Source organism: Cupressus sempervirens, chromosome 11, assembly GCF_028749045.1.
Source record: "Cupressus sempervirens isolate cs-2001-9-10 chromosome 11, ASM2874904v1, whole genome shotgun sequence".
NCBI classification, from domain to species: domain Eukaryota; kingdom Viridiplantae; phylum Streptophyta; class Pinopsida; order Cupressales; family Cupressaceae; genus Cupressus; species Cupressus sempervirens.
The window spans coordinates 783,809,810-783,827,630 of NC_143128.1; the positions used below are offsets into that span (position 1 = coordinate 783,809,810).

The window sequence follows — 17,821 nt, forward strand, 5'->3', positions numbered from 1 at the left end:
AAATTCTGCAATCCTTAAGAATATCCTTTTCAAATCATAAATTGTGATAAGCTATAACATATATATTATTCATGAATTTGTTGAAAATCAGTAGACAAAGCCGATTGCTTTGGGATCCAAACAGCTAGGATTCACCGGCTATATAGCCATGGAAAGGGTGAAGAGGTGAGATGGAGTCTACAATGACTTATAAAATAAAAGTCAAGTATGATACATAAATTTAGAATAATATCATTTAATAGCTCATGCATGATCCTGCTAATGTAACTCCTGCTGTCGAGTCTAGTGGTGTGGTTAGATACCAGGATGCTTAGTAGATAACAGATGATCCAAGCCCAATTCTGGGTAGGGAGGGCCTTTCTCGTTGGAGATTGTGTGGGGAATAAGTTAAAGTCCGAGGTTGGGTGGTAAAGCCCCTGACAATGTTTCACCTTTCCCCAAGTTGTCGGACGTACAACAGACAAACACAAGCTATACATTCAATTGTTCTCGGAAACATGTATTGTTACTTTTATGATGTACATGCAAGATGAACGTAAGAATAATTGAGTTATATCGTTGTTATGGTTATTTTACATTTAGATGTGAGAGATAGATTTATTTGATGAATTGATATATCAAACTTTAATTTATATGAATCATAAATATGAGCATATCTTCTAATCTTGAGTTATTGCCACAGTTAAGCTATCGGAAGAAAAGGAATGATGTAGCGGTATCTGGAGTGCTAAATGATACAATGGTATCTGAAACCCTAATTGATATAGTGGTATCTGATGCCCCTAATTGATACAGTGGTAATCGATGCCCTAATTGATATGTTGGTTTGTGATGCCCTAATTTTTTATAGTGGTTTTTAATAGTAATTGTTCTATAATTTTGTTATAGTGGTATTTGTGGACTAATCTGGGTGATTGTAGAAGCCTTCTTACAATGATTTATTAGTTCAAATTTCATGGTATGTGGATTTTAATTTCTATGGTAAATTCATTGAGGGTGTTTTAAGTTCTTAGTTAAAATTTTTTGTCTAACTGATTTTAACAATAAATTTCATTCACATGAACATGACTGAAATAATTGTCTTCCTATGAAATTGAAGTAATAACTGTATTCTATGAGTATGTTCGTTGTTAATTAAGACCTGGGAAAATTGGATGTTATAGTATGCACCAAATAGATCTATTTATGAAGGGGTGATTGTGGCCCATGAGGCAATAAACTTAATAAGGACAACTAGAGCAAAGAGAATTATGATCAAGTTGGATATTAAAAAGGCTTATGATAATGTGAATAGGGATTTTTCAATAAAAGTGTTGGAAAGATTTGGATTTTGTGCTTATTGGGTAAAGTGGATAGATGGATTTATCAAGACCCCTAGACTCTTGGTGTTGATCAATGGCAACGCTCAAGGTTTTTTTGAAAGAACTAAAGGGAACAAGCAAGGAGACTTGATCTCACCTTTTCTTTTTTTTATCTTGGCAAAAGTGCTAGGGAGGATAATCACAAGTATGAGAATTAGCAAACAATAGAAAGGCTTCAAGGTGGCTGAAGGCAATGACCCTCTATCCTACTTGCAGTATGTTGATGGTCATCTAATGGTGGAAGCTAATGCATGGGAAGCAAGGATAGTCAGAGCAACAATTGATAGATACAATATTGCTTCAGGCCAACATGTTAATGGGGCAACTCAAAGGTTTTCTTCAATACAAATATTCAAATATGGAGGCAAGTATGCACGATCTTAGGGATGAGGATGGGCAAGTTGCCTAGTAAATATTTGGGCTTATAGAACTAATATATAGAAGTTCGATTTGAGTCGTGTGAAAAAGTTGGAGGGATGGAAAAGTAAGCGGTTGACTTCTATAGGTAGGATTCTAATCTTGTAGTTTGTAATCTTAGCTACTCCTATCTATTCTATGAGCTGTCTTAAAATTCCAAAAAAGTTAGTAAGATATCTTGAACAAAGGATGAGGAAATTCTTTTGGAATGGTGCAATTGAGGATGACAAGGTCTCTTTATTGGCATGATTAAAAATCCGTAAAACTAAAGCATGTGGAGGTGTAGGAATAAGGAATTGGTGGGTTATGAATTTAGCTCTGGAGCTAAATTGGTTTGGGATGTTTGGGGGCGTGAATCAAGATCTATTAAACTTTTATCCTTCAAAACAACTTTACTGTATTCACCATTGCTATCAGGATTTAACTGTGTGATTTTTGAGTCAAACTCATTGACCCATATTTCATGAGTAGTGATTCAACATGAATCCATCTCTCATGAGAATAAATCGAACACTTAGCACTCATTGGATCTAGGTGATGCTCAAAGGGGTGAAGTATCGGGACTTCCCAGGAGGTCACTCATCCCAGTACTACTCCAGCCTAAGCGCGCTTAACTATGGAGTTTCCTCCGTGGTTAAACCCAAAGCTTGCAACCCCATTTGCAAAACCTTCACCAAGTGTTGTGCCTTATGAACCATTTATTAGAAAGCCCCTTAAGCTCATGGATTGATAAGTAGGAGATAATTTCCACAGCTAGTCAAATTGTGATATTGCTATCAGGATTTATCTGTGTGATTTTTGAGTCAAACTCATTGACCCATATTTCATGAGTAGTGATTCAACATGAATCCATCTCTCATGAGAATAAATGGAACACTTAGCACTCATTGGATCTAGGTGATGCTCACAGGGGTGAAGCACCAAGACTTCCTGGGAGGTCACCCATCCCAGTACTACTCCAGCCTGAGCGCGCTTAACTACGGAGTTTCCTCCATGGTTAAACCCAAAGCTTGCAACCCCATTTGCAAAACCTTCACCAAGTGTTGTGCCTTATGAACCATTTATTAGAAAGCCCCTTAAGCTCATCAATTGATAAGTAGGAGATAATTAAATCCTGATAGCAATATCACAATTTGAGTAGCTGTGGAAATTATCTCCTACTTATATATTCACCATGTTAACCATCTCATATCTAGCTTATGTGTAACATAATTTGAAATATCAAATACTGAAATAATTCTAACTATCAATCACATCCATGAAATGTAAAAACATAACACAAAAGATTTTGGTAACCCAAAAACCCTCCAAGGTGAAGGTAAAACTGGGGTGGGGATGACACCCACAAATCTTCACTACTGCAATAACAAAATTAGCCCATTAGGACTACAAATTTGATCACTTCTGATGATCTACCCTGTGAAGGGTCTGCCTTGTTAAGAGCTATATAAGATTGTTAGGTTTACCTTGATTAAAGGATTTGACACTTACAATGAAGTAAGGACTTTGTTAGGAGATCTACAAAGGTCAGTTAAAACAACTATGTTAAGAGATTTACCCTGATTCAATCTGTCAAAACTGATTTAGTATCTGATCCTTCGGTCTGCACTTACAATTGTTGATTATAGATCTCCTCCTTCCAATCTCTGATCTGATATGTCTTTACTCTATCCTTATGTCTTTACTCTGTCCTTCACTACTTCATTATGTCGTTAACTTTGCTACTTTACAACATTCACATGTAGCCTCCAAAACCTAATTCCTTCGCACAATACTTTGCTTCTTTCACACACTTAGCATTATCATCCACTATATCGAACTAAGGTTTGGATTTGTCTATTTATTGAGCATTATCATCCACTATATCGAACTAAGGTTTGGATTTGTCTATTTATTGACATTTGTAGAGTCTTCTAGACGTTTCCCTTTTTGCCTCTCTATTTGATTGGTTGTCCTCCCTTCATAGGGATCGATGATCCACGTCAAAACATGTAACAACCATTACAACAACCTCTACGATCATTAAATGTCATGTACATGTTGGCTTGAAACAGTTTACCTCAAAGTTTGTACCATCTTAGACATTTTTGTTCACTCTGTGTTACTCGACACACTATCTCTGATGCTCGGTCGTAACTGTCCTTCCTACCATTGCTCGACCTTAACTTACTCGACTCCTGTATAACTTTATGTGCACTATTTGTTCGACATTCATTGAACTCGACTTGTATGGAAGTACTCAGTGACCAAAGACTTGCTTGTCTCTTATAGAGCTCGACTTATACATGATTATTTACAAGTCTTTACATGACTCGACCTATATAGATTAACTTGGTCGCAGTGATGACTGACTGACTCTGCCTTACATATGATTAAGTGTTTGACACTAATAGACAACAAAACTTAGAGAGACCAACAATATGATCATATCCTCAAAGGAAAAAAAAAGATTTTAATAAAATGCAAACTTGTGGCAGGGTAGAAAATTCTAGAATTTAAAATTCTCGTAGCTGATAGGGTAGAAAGTTCCAGAAATAAGAATTCTCGTAGTCGGGAGGGTAGAAACTTTTAGAATCCTCGTCAGTCGAGAATAAAATGATCTCTAGAAGGATAGAAAATAAGACAAGCACAAATACATTATTATTAATTTTTGTTATATTATTTATAACTTTATATTTTTTTGAAAGCAAAAATATTTTTCTCATTACTTATGCCAATCCAAAAAAAAAAAAATACTTTTTTAATAATGGAAAATAAATATTAAAAATTATTTATTATAGTAGACTACAACAAATTTAATAGTCAATTTCTACTAGATTGTTCACTTGGTCAATTTAAAAAAATGGAATTAAACAGATCCAATCCAATATCTACCCTACCTACAACAAGAACTCATAAAAAACAAATTAGTTGTTTGACTAGATCAAACAAATTTAAAATAATTAAATATTTTAGCCAAACACATTGAGTCCATTTAACGCATAGTTACACCGCCTTGGGAGACAGGGGGATGGGGGGACAAGTTTTCGAGACGGGGGGACAGAGGGGCCTTGATTTGGGGATGGTGAGGGGACAGCAGGGGGATGGCGGCGGGGGACGGGGGGGTGGCGGAGGGAGCAGGGGTGTATATACTATACATATGATACTTAAAATGCTAGTTATGAAAAGATGCACTACAATTATACAATATAAGATACACAGATGTAAAAAACTTAAACATTGAACATTGCACTAAAGTTTTCAACTAGAACGTCATGATTCATGATCAAATAAGTTATAACAAACAAACAATGAACATTGAACATTGAACATCAGAAAATAATAAATATTAGTCTATATATTAGTGTTCAGATCAATAGTATGAGTATCTAGATTCTACTATCTAATAGTAATCAATGATCATATGAATCATGACTCATGACATAAAGATGATTACAATAAGTATCATGTACCATGAATCATGATATCAAAATAAGTATATAATGCAAACAAAAACTACAAGTCTTCAAGAGTCCAAATCAAAATGCCAAATCAATGATCAATGATCATCCCCTGGAGTTTGAAACTCATCGCCACTGGAACTATCAGTCTCTCCAAAATCAAGAGCTGAAAAGTGAACACCAACTAGCCCTGTGGCTAGATCTAAAGCATCCTCCTCATCAATCTGCGATGGCTCCTTAGGCTCTACATCCCATCGTGATGCTGGGCTTTCCTTGTACACAGTTGTGGTGCGGTCATTGATACGCAACACACTGTGTATAGCCACTAACTTGATACGCAACACACTGTGTACAGCCACTAGCTTCTCTGCTCTTTGAGAGGTAAGTCTATTCCTCTTAAGAGAGTGGATGAAGCTATATGTAGACCAATTCCTCTCAGAAGCTGAGGAACTAGAAACCTGAGATGAAAAATAATTGGCCAATGTAAGACTCGGGAATTAGAAGTTGAACAATGATCATTAAACAATGAATAATGAAAAGTTAAAAGTTGAGGAACTAAGTACTTGGGACAGCAAATGAATAGCTAGTGTGGTGGTTGTAGATTTTGGTCCATAAGTTGACCACCACAAAATGAGATCCTCTTGTGCCATAGTCTTGATATCTGCCTTTGCCGCTTGTTTGTAACCCCTAAGAGTAGCAAATTTGGTCCACTCAATGTGAACCTTAGCTGCTGTCTCAGGGTCATACATCCTATCTATGCACTTGAAGAACCCTTCCTTCACCTAAAAAAATTTAAAAAGTACAAATTATTAGCAAATAGAAGAATCAAGATACTAGTAATGTAAATGATTTTAATTTATTAAATGATAAGAATCTAAGTCTTAAAGTGTTATATAATATAAATCACCTCATCATCGTGAAGTGGTGTAACTCTACCAAGCCTAGTCATGTACCACCTCGGATTCAATGCATATGCAGCCATGTGTAAGGGTGTGTTAAGTTTGTCCCATCCACGCTGAATAATAGGCCGAATGTGATCATTGTAGAAGGCTAATGTCGGGTCCTTCTCTCGCACAACTGCCCTCATCTACCCAAGCATAGAATCAAGGCACTCATACACCTCTCCAAGTGTGGGTGCATCCCCATCTCCATACCTGATCACCTCAAAGACTAGCCTAATAATAGAGACCATGTATTTTGCATCGCTCCAAAATACATCACTCTTAACTATATCCTTCACCCTCATCCCCTGCTCTAACCTGGAACCATCCCACCTATTCCATTCATTCATCATAACCATTAGTTGCAGTGGCTCCTACAACTCAAACATTTTCTCCAAGAGAATGAAATAGGATGCATATTGTGTCTCAACTGGCTTCAGGAGTCCTTGTTGGCGAAGCTCCTAAATAGTGCATGTGAGGTGTGGTGGTTGCAGATATACATTTGCACATCTCTAGCATCACTCACCACTCCCTTTATCCAACTAATCTTCCCCATGTCCTTTAGAGCATTGTTCATAGCATGCACACAACAAGGAGTCCACCAAATATGTCGATATGTGGCCTCAATAAGCCTCCCTGCGGCTCTGGACGCATGAGCTGCATTTGTCACTACTTGGACCACATTTTGTGGCCCAATCTCCTCAATGGCTTCCCGAAGAATCTGAAACTGAAAATCAGCATCTTTTCGATGACCTGAGTAATCAACCGCCCTAAGAAAGAATGGGCCCTCTATACATGTGACTATGACATTGATGAGTGGACGGTGTCTAATGTCCGTCCACCCATCCATGACAATGCTGCACCCCGATTCCTCCCAAACAACCCTCATGGTCTCCATGGACTCACTAATCTTGGCATACTCATCATCCAAGATTTTAGTCCTCAATTTGTGCTCACCTGGTGGCACATATGATGGTAATCCTGCCTTCGCTACTTTCTGAAATGCCTCCTTAAAATAAGGAGACCGAGCAATGTGAAGTGGAATGCCATTGGCAAATAACATTCTCCCAATGCATGCATCTAACTTCTCTTTCGTCTGGGCTGCAAACAATTTTGCTAAGGGTTGTTGTCACTAGATTGTGCCTTGCATTTCCCCTTGCTCGTCTCAGTTGCTGCTACACCTATAGAGCTATAAGTAGAGGAAGGTGCGGAGGCTGCCCCTAGCAATGAAGTAGATGAAGCTCTATGCTGTGGTCTAGAAGAAGACATGCGTTGGTGTTGTTGCCCCTGTATTTGTTGCTCATGCACCTCTTGTATAGTCTGAATCTGTTGCCTACCAACCAAAGTAGTAGGCATTGGAAGGCCCAAGTCCTCTGGAACTCCTTAAAGCTTGTTGAATTCAATTCTAATCTTCAAGTTTTTGGATTAAGCCAAAAACTTACATGGTTGGACACCTTTACCTGTCCAAAAGAGGAAGTGTACATTCACTCTAGTGATGCTACCATACCAATCTTCACCACAAATATTGCATCTCCACTTTCTTGTGCCACCTATTCCTTGTCCGCTTGTTATTCTAGTGGCAAATTGTTTGAAAGGAGATTTTGGATCAAACTTACCCCTAGCCCACTGTGCTGAAGCTAGGGAGGGGCAATCAGTAGATGGAGTACCAGATAGTATAAAACCAGTACCCATGGAAGTGGAACTAGTTTGGGCCCCTAACCGGAATCGCAATGTCACTCTCATGGTCACCCCTCTCAACAGTGTCATCATCATCCTCAGCCCCAACCTCAGGCTCAGGCTCATATTCTGATTCACTGCCACTATCTGAATGAAATTCCATCTCATCATCACTATGAGTATTCATTGTGACACTGCATTTCACAAAATGAAAAAACAAAAATTAATAAAGCTCAATTAAAAAACTGTAAAACTAAAACATCAAGAATCTTAATCTATTATTGAAATTTATAATTTATAAACGATAATCATAACCATAACAAAATGAAACAAGTTAGAAACAAAGAACAAAAAATTGAAATAGGCAAGGCTTATTGTTTATTAATAATAATATAAATAAATAAATTTTAATTTAAAAAAGAAGAAGTATAAAACGAAAATTGACTTCCAATGGTTCCGTAGGATTTGGGCCTTTCTGAGCTGATTTCAGTATGTAAGAAATTTTAACTTTTTTTGTTATTTCTTACATACTGAAATCAGCTTAGAAAAGCCCAAATCCTACGGAACCATTGGAAGTCAATTTTCGTTTTATACTTTTATATTTTTATTTTAAAATATATTATTGATTTCCCCCAAATATAGTTCAAAGAGAGTAGAAGTCGTCGATTTAAACAATCGAAAATAGATATTTCAAAGAGTCCAGAGATAATAGAGGCTGTTTAAACAAACAAAAACATGCATTTCAAAATCATACAAATACGTTAGAAACCCTACCTTTTGCTTTAAAAACTCCAACAAGATTTGGTAAACCCGGAACCACCCTCCTCTTCTTCTTCTTGCTCCTAGGCTCTCCGTTTTCACTTGCAAACACTTTCTTCACTCTTGCACAAACCCTTATCTCAGCTCTTCACTATTCTTCTTCTTGCTGTTGCAAACAATGAGAAATGCAAATGTGAATCAAAATGAAGAATAGAAGGGTTTTAAACAAAGGAGGAGGAATGGATGGGCCCCACAATCCAATACAATAAATAAGAAACATTAAAACATTTTAAAAATGAGTTCAACTATTTTTATTTTTTATATCTTTTTTGCTTGCCGCAAGAGACGTCCAGGCGTCCCCCCACAATGAAGGAGACTCCTTGGCATCCCCCCGCGCCCGTCTCGGAGACGTCTCGCCATCTTCGGTGGTGGTGGCGCTTTGAGTGGCGCCGTCCGAAACGCCGAGACGCCGTCCCCCCGTCCCGAGGATGTCCTCGTCTTCGAGACGGCCCAAATTTTGGCGGGCGACACATCCCCGTGTTACACTGATTTAACGTCAAAAAGCCTCGAAGAAATGTGTATGCAGCCAATCAGAAGTACAGGGACACAAAGTAGCCAATGGATCTAAAACACGTGTCACCCACGAACGGAGTTTATATAAAAATGCGAACCTCCATCTTGAAGCCAAAATTTGGCCAAAAATTCTGCCAAATCAGTTTGATAACAAAATTTCTTCAATTGTTTTGGCTAGCAATCGTGACTCGGAACACCAAACTTCGTTCCATAGACAAAACTTGAAGAAAAATGAAGAAGGAAATGGGCGGATTGCAGCGCGTGTTATGGTTGCTGTTGTGTGTCAGTGGAATTTTTAGCGCTTACATCTACCAAGGCTTTTTACAGGAGACATTGTAAGTCAAACACATTTCTTAAAAAGCTTGAGATAACACAACGTTCGATCTTTTAAATCTGTTCATAAATCCACATTCTTACCTTTTATACATACACCATACTTAATGTTTCTGAAATGCACGTGATTTTATGAGTTTGTTTGAATTTTGTTTTTGGAGTGTTTAATGGGATGCATTATATTTTTTAGACTCATCTGTCAAATTCACCCTAGATTAGGCTGTGGTATCTCGCCGATTTTATTTTATCAAGAAGCAATTCATCCCACTGTTTGTAATTCAAAGAATCTATTAATTCTGTTGGAATTTGAAGAATCTATTAATTCTTTGTGGAACTTATATGCAATCAAATATTGGAGTTGTTCAGTTTCCGGACTTGAAGCATGTGATGTTGTATGTACATGTGGCACATTGTTTATTGACTTGTTAGGAGTTTTGGGGCCTGACATTGTCCACCTGGTTTAATTAAAAGTCTCTTGATTTTCCTGGATTCCTTTCAGCAGCTTCAGCAAAGAAAAAATTTGTTCATATACACTCTTTTCCCATGTTATTATTTTTAGCTAGCTTATTGTAAACCATCTTGCTAATTATACGGCTGTGAGATTTTTGGGGTTTAACTACATCTGGAATTGGGGTGATTCGGCCTCTCGGTTTAGGTATTATCTTGGACCATTGTCATCACAAGTGGTGTGTTCCTCTGCTCGATAGTCAGTACACAACCGAGCTTGGAACTCATTTGTGCGAATAAATGGGGGTTAGACAGTAAGTGTTTGTGTCCTGAGTCTGACCATGTCTATAAATATCAACATTGTTTGTCAAGTTATTGCCATATCCTAAGGGGATTCGTCATGGAATAGTAAATATGTTTTCCGTTGCATTTTACATATCTTATCGATATCGTATTGCTTACTGATTTATTTTGGCCAAGTATCTGTCAATTGTAAGCAGTACTTTTGCTTTCCATTTTCTTTTAATTTTTGCTACGAGTCACGTGATTTTGATCTTAGAGAATGAGAGAGGTCTACGAAAGGGAAGTCTACCAGTCTAATACAACTTACTGGGTGTTTCAGGCCCATTCAAATTAAATTATTAATATGTAATACTGGATTGTTTGAGGGTTTCCATAGTCAAGATGATAGTTTTATGCCTGAAGCGTTTCATCTCAAATGCACCTAGCTGATGTAGCATTTCCACAGACACTGAAATGCAAGTTCAGTATTTTTAAAAAAAAGTCCCTTCTTTTCTGCCTTATGCTCATTTTTATAGACCTAGGTCCCACTAATCCTCAATTGTGGCAAGTCATTCCACAGATGGTGGCAATTAACTAACAGTTAACATCCTCAAACATTGACACTTAACGATACTCCCTCAAAATTGATGGAGGAGCATCCACACGAGATCCCAGTAACCCAAAGGATTGACGATTTGATTTCGGTTTTTGTTCTAGTTTTGTGTGTTTTCAGATTGTTACCTGTCTTTTCAAGAATTGCTTCACTTCTCATGTCTTGAGTCTCAATGATGTCAGGGCCTCTATCAGCTATTATGTCAAGCTGGACTCTTCAATAAATATCACACTGTATTAGTTTCATTTAGGCAAGAATAACTCACCCACTGTTCTTTAGAATCACCAAAATGAAATTCGTATGCTATTTACCTATATAGTGCATCTCCATTCATCAATTTGAAGGTTGCTTCATTGTTTAAAATATTCACACCATAATAAGAGCAATACTTCTTTCACTTTTTAATCTGACAAGTTATGCATACACAATGATTGAGGTGTTTTTATTGTGGTCAACGTCAAACTGATTGTCTGGGAAATTTGATGAGGGATTTGGCTCTTTCATGGTACCCTTCTTGTTTATTGGAGACTCATCAACATTGATAAGAGAGAATATGATGTGGCAGAAAGGTGTGTTCAGAAATTAATTGAATTGTTCAAACTTCTTTGCCATTTTTCTCCAAAGAATGTTGGTACAGACATCAACATTATTTACTTTCGCAAATGGGAAAGGTATTGCAGAGTCATAACTGATAAGTATCTTATTGCGAGGAGCAGTTTCCTGACAGGCTGTTGTTTCAATCTTGCATGCCCCTGACAATGCCTTAGCTGGGTGTCAATATTATTAATACCAACTGATTGGACATGGGAATTGAAGAGCACCGTTCCTTTTATGAGGTCATGGATTTTATTTGTTTGCAATGATAGTTTCTTAGATTAGTTGGCAGTCATCAAACCAGAAGAGCTAATCAGTGCTTCCTGCTATAACAGTTTTTTGCTGATGGCAGTCATGTTTTGACTACAGACATGTGTTCATCCTTTTGCTGGGCCAGTCTTTCTCACAGGCTGTAACACTTCATTATCTAGCCATCACATAACGCTCTGAAGGAAAATTTTTGGTGGATGGCCAAGTGATCAAGGAAGGATTATTTTATCTAAAGTGTGGCATATTAGTCTTTATACTATGGGAAATTTGGAAGGAGCACGTTTGGAGGATCTTTCAATATAGGGCATAAGCTTTGGCAAGGACTAAAGATCGAATTAATCTATTAGTTGAAGAAGTGACAAGTGCTACAATTGCACACCTGAACTTGGTTATTCCCTATACTATGATGGATAAAGTAATTCAGCCTGAATGGCTAAACCTTCAAATAAAGTTTGGGAATCGACCAACTCCAAATGGTTCAAAAGATGGAAATAGGAAAATGGTTGAATAAAAGGTTCCTGAGAATGGGTAGCTTAAACTTAATTTTGATGGGGCTGCTTGAAGTAATCTAAGCCCATTGGGACCTGGGGTCAATGCAAGAGATTCACTTGGAAACATGACTGCCTTCGCCGTGCAAAAACTCAAAGAAGGGACAAACAACACAGAGGAAAAAACTGTGTTAATGACTCCTAAACTAGGAAGCTAAATGCACAGAAATTGCAGATGAAGGTGATTCACAGATAATTGTGTAGGCCATGCAGAAAGGTGAAACTCAAGCTTGGCACTTGTAAGGGATAATCACTTTTATTTTGTAGGAGCTTAATTTATTTAGGGATTTTAAAATAAGCCATGTGAGAAGAATATGTAATATGAAAGCTGATTTTTTGTCAAATTGGGCTTTATCCTTTGAGAATGAGGAGGAAATAATAATAGGGGACTTATAGTCACTAAATTTGGAAGTGTAAATTAGTATCCTCTTTAACCTATGGCTTATGTGCCCATTTATTATCCCCAAAATTGGTCACAACAAAAGATGGTGTTAGGTGATTTTTTTGTGCAGTTTGATTAGGATGGCTAAGGATAGCCTTTACTTTTCTTACCCTTCTTGCGGTGGCCAAGTATTGAAAGCTAAGCATGCGGAAAGACAAACTGAGTAATGATGACATGCAACATAGGATGGATTGATGATAAAAGAAAATCTTTCATGGGCGTTACTTTTAAAGGTGGTTAACATAATCAAGACATTATGCACAATTCAGGCCTCATGTGATCCATCGATTATGTGTGTGAAGGCAAGTTTGTAGGAGGTAGTGCCTTTTATACGGGATGAGTTGAATGTGATAATCATTTAGTGTGATCATCTTCTTTGATAAGAGATAAACAACTCTACGAATGCTTAAAAGCATAATATCGACATTGGAGTTAATGTGTAGAAAGAGTGCAATTTAGGAGAGATTTGGTGAGAGTATGGTGTAGAAGGGTTTGTAAATGGAGGCAACATTCTCAATAGATACTAGTAGGCAACGAAAGCACTGCAAGGGCCTAGTTAGTACCGAAAGAATGATGGGTTTGTTAGATATAGAGGAAAGGTTGTTATTCATATGATGCTTGCAGTTTTAGGAAGCCAATCCCAGGAAAGGAAGAAAAATGGTGGGTGGTGAATTTAGATGTTATTTTGATGATTATTGCATGTTGTTTGGAGATCGGTAAGAAAATTGTAATGGTAAAAAGGATTATGAGATGTCTATTTGATGATGATTTGTTGTTGGAGTTGGACTTTATTTTGTAATGAGCTATTACTAGTGTAGAGTCAAACTTTTTAGAATGCCTTGAAGATGAGGGGACTTGAGTATTCAACTTGGTGCCTTTTGTTCACTAGTGGGATAAGGTGGACAAAGGCACTTATAGGGTAGAAATTGCAAAAGCACTGGAAAGGATCATGCATACAATAATGGAAAATGAAGTGGTCACAATGCAAGTGGAGAGGTTTTCTAGTGTTCCAATTCCTAGGAAGGAGTGAACAAGAAAGGGTAAAAAGTACAATCATAATCTCTAGACTGAATAAGCGGTGTGTTCTTAGGAGTTTTTGCGATTTTGCATAGATATTTTTGAATTTTTTAGAGTGTTTCTGGTTTCTGAGGATGTGTTTGAAGCCAAGGTGAATCCCCTCTGTATGTCAGAATCGGGCTGTTGATGGTTCATTTTGGTTTGTGACTAGAGAGCATGGAGTGGAAAAGAGTTTTTTATTGGTTCGCGGAAAGGTCAAGACATGTTTTGGTAAGCATGAAATGAATGAATGACCAAAAGACTTCAGTTAGGGATGACAATTTGGTAACTTGAATGTGGTTGAAATGCCTTGGCAGGTTTGCATGTTGAAGATTACAAAAGGCATTATGAATCCTTTTAGTGAATATGTATGCACTTAATACATTATAGGTGTCTTTATTATTATATGCATAAATAGGTTGTTAGAAATGAATGATAGAGCTATAGTTAGGGGGATCTGGGTATGCTTGGTGTAATTGCCCTTTGGAGAAGTCTTTGAAATGATTGCAAATATGATGTAGATATGATGTAAAGTTCTTTTTATATTACTAAAATTATAATATTATTGATCAAATTTTTTTAATTTATTTTTTGATTATGTCCATTGTCAAATGCCATATGCAATAGGAAAAGCAATACAGTTAAAATACAAACTTTTTGAAGGCATGAGGGAATTTATGAGTAATTTATTATATTTTTTAATTCCATATTTATACATAGAGCAGTTAGAGATAGTAAAAATTTCTAATCCAACATTAAAACATAGTACTTCTAAGTGGTGTGTGCAAACCACTAGATCATCCAAGCCACCATTGCCAAGGAGCTAAACTCCTCTACTTCAACAACACTCCTGCCTTTATCCCGCAAAACCTCAGATACACTTGAGGCGACATCAGTAGGATAGTAACTATCAAATGCATCATATTTCAACATGTATGCATGTAAGATTAGGTGATAATCATGAAAATGCTATATCCTAACATGTTACATCATCATTATCAGTGGCGACATCATCATATAGCATGTTCATACCATCATCATAACATGTGTTCGACATAAGATAATCAAAAGTTGAAAGTATCATCTAGCAAAATATCATTTAATATATCTATATCTAATAAGCATAATGACTAAAAACATAGTGGCACAAGTCTAAACTCATCCAACAAGGTCAAATGTCTCATGGGAGTCCTATGTAGCAAGAGTCGACTAGGTCAAGTTGTGACACGTTGACATTATATTTGATAAATAGACATCGATTGGAAAACTGGAAATGATGAATTCTTCCTGAATTTGGTTTTCCATTAGAAAACAAAGCTACATGATCTATGATTTCAATTGGTTACCACGAAGCATCCTATAACACTGCTATGTGTACTGGTGTTACCCTCATCTTTAGCCCAACAATTTTTTTCTATGTTGCAGTGGGGATTCCATCTAGTGAATTAAATAAATTCAACAGGGTTTCTCAAGACACTCACAGTTCATCAAGTGGATAAGTTAATGTTCAGGTTTTCAGTTCATCTCGCATAGATGCCTATTCAATGAGTGATGCAAATTTCATGTTTGGGTTTCGAATTCATCTTGCATAGGCGCCCATTCAATTAGAGATGCAAATTTCCAATTTTGAGCTAGCTTTTCTTTCTTGGCTGCTACTGCTGCTCTTTCTTCTACCAAGCACCTGCCAGTAGAAAATGGTTGGCCCCAATTTATTCCACCATTATCATTCGTGACTTCAATATGAGGCTAAGGCCTTTGTTGAAAAGCTGAAGATTGTTTATCTTCAGACTCAAAGGAAGCAACATGTGTAACCTGCCATGGTGCTGTGGCACAAAATGTATCATATTGATTCCAAATTGGGTTTTTGGAATGGTGTCTACCACCATCACATTTTGCTCTGCAACTCCACCATTACGATTATGTCTTTGTTTTTGTTGAGTGTTTCATTGATCATCTTCACGAACATCATCTGCCGGTTCAGCAATATGAAGAGTTCCATTCCCTACATAGTATTTTGCATTTAAAGGAATTTCTTTATTGCTACAATATTTATCTAAATGATTTCTCGTTTCTTCATTGTTGTAAGGCTTACCCTTGACATTCATCATATCCTTCTTATCAGATTCATCATTTGAAGAAATTTTTATTTTAATTTTCCTAAACTCTTCCTTCCTCAAAGCACTTGCAAAATTTCTACAAGAAAGTGACTTGCAGTAATCCAGTACTTCTGACTGATTGTAGTGAGGTGTTCAATTTTCCTGGTGAATATGAGGATTGTCTTTGTGCACAGAGCAATGGATTGGTCCAGGCATCTGGATACTCTGAATGAGGAGATTGATGAGCTGTAGATCCCCATCCTTCAAGGATGTCGTCAAGTTGAAGAATTCCAATTCTCTATCCTTGTGTCACAAGCCACTTCTCCTGTTTCTCCCGGTGATGGATTACTGATACCTGACCTTATTTCTTTTTAACCTTTTTTGCAGGTTGACAAATTGACAGCTTGATACCATTGTAATAAGCGCTACTAGATGCACAAATAACAAATATAAAATGTTCCAATAATACTAATTATATATCTTTTTATATTTTTTTTGCTAACAATATACATCCAAAGGGACTCCTACTCTTATACAACTTATTGGGTCCTCTAGAGGTTTTCTGTTGCCAAGATGATAAACTCGCCTGATTTGTCTCTAATGTGCCCAACTTCTGTAGTAATTCCATAAACACTGAAAGTAGAGCGGGATGTTCATTAACAAGTGACTTCTCTTTTGCCTTAGCTCATTTCTATAGATGCAACTCCTAATGATCTTCAGTCATGGCTAATTGGCAACCAGTTTCCTCAAACATGTCCAGATAACTGAACAGCACTTCCTCAAACATGCAGTCCATAGTCATGGGCAATCAATCAGAAATTGTTGGCAGTCAACTGGTCAATCCACCTTTTAATAAATGGAATTCACTGGTAGGCACTCGATTTTCAGCCATTGCACAATTTGAAAACAAAAAAAAATTTGGTTGCTCTTCAATTGGAGGACACTAGACTCAGCCACCTTATTTTTAAAATGCAGCATACGTTTCTAACTAAAAACTGAATGTCTACCAGCTAATCTAATTGCTAATCCTACACTGACAGCTCATTGAATATCAATAAATAACCTTGAATTGAGAAGGGGACATGACAGTGATCAAGTGACCTTTTACCCAGACACAGGAAGTATGAATTTTGAACCTGTTCCATGATTACTTGTATGGGTTTTTGTGGCTTTTTATTGCCTTGAAAATAAAGACTTTTAAATGTAAAATTGTATGTCGGAACTTCCATTCCTTGATGAATCTAATCAAGCACTAATTTTTTTGGTTCTGGTCTTGAGAAAGTAAATCTTAGTTTTTCTGTCTCAACAGGTCAACTAAGCGTTTTGGTCCTGATGGGAAAAGATTTGAGCACCTAGCATTTCTGAACTTTGCGCAGAATGTTATCTGTTTAATTTGGTCATATATAAGTAAGTTTTGCATTCTGCATGAATTATGCAGTCTTTCCTTTTAAACTCAGCTTGTAAGTTATGTACGTGGGCTTGCTTTACATCAAAGATAGGGATCTTAAAGATATTGATTAAGGCACTAATAAGGATTTTTAATTTTTTGAACCTGTTTCCCTTGACAACAGTGATAAAACTTTGGTCCACAAAAAATAGTGGGACAGCTCCATTGTTGAAATATTGGAGCCCCTGTATCTCTAACACCATTGGACCTGCATTGGGTCTTCAAGCTTTGAAGTACATCAGCTACCCTGCTCAGGTATGTGAGAGCGCTCAAGATCCTTAAATAGATCATCTATTGTTGTCATGCTAGAAATAAGGTCTTATGCATTTTCCGTGCAAACCAGTTTTAATTTTGAGATTTCATTTTTCTGTGCTGGATGCATTATAAGAGAGTAGCTTGAAGCTACACAGGAAGATCTAGAAGGCTTACTATCATAAACCATGAACAATCTAACCTCCGAACCAAAATCAGAGAAAAACAGATTTACTAGAGCAACTTATTGACTTATTTTGTTCATGATTTAGA

At 37.0% G+C, this 17,821-nt stretch overlaps 1 protein-coding gene across 2 annotated transcripts in view; it reads left to right on the forward strand.

Annotated features, from left to right (window-relative positions):
- The window catches only part of LOC149531929 (UDP-galactose/UDP-glucose transporter 3-like), a 34,036-nt gene that overhangs the window by 7,456 nt on the left and 8,759 nt on the right, over positions 1 to 17,821 (forward strand). Inside the window, exons 1-3 of one of the 2 annotated variants that reach the window (XM_089809185.1) lie at positions 9,300 to 9,503; positions 17,159 to 17,256; positions 17,421 to 17,551. In XM_089809185.1, coding sequence (XP_089665311.1) covers positions 9,400 to 9,503; positions 17,159 to 17,256; positions 17,421 to 17,551 — 333 coding nt within the window. In that variant the 5' untranslated portion in view covers positions 9,300 to 9,399. Of the gene's footprint in view, positions 1 to 9,299; positions 9,504 to 17,158; positions 17,257 to 17,420; positions 17,552 to 17,821 lie in introns of those variants that run through there. The other variant, XM_089809186.1, reaches the window with a different exon arrangement.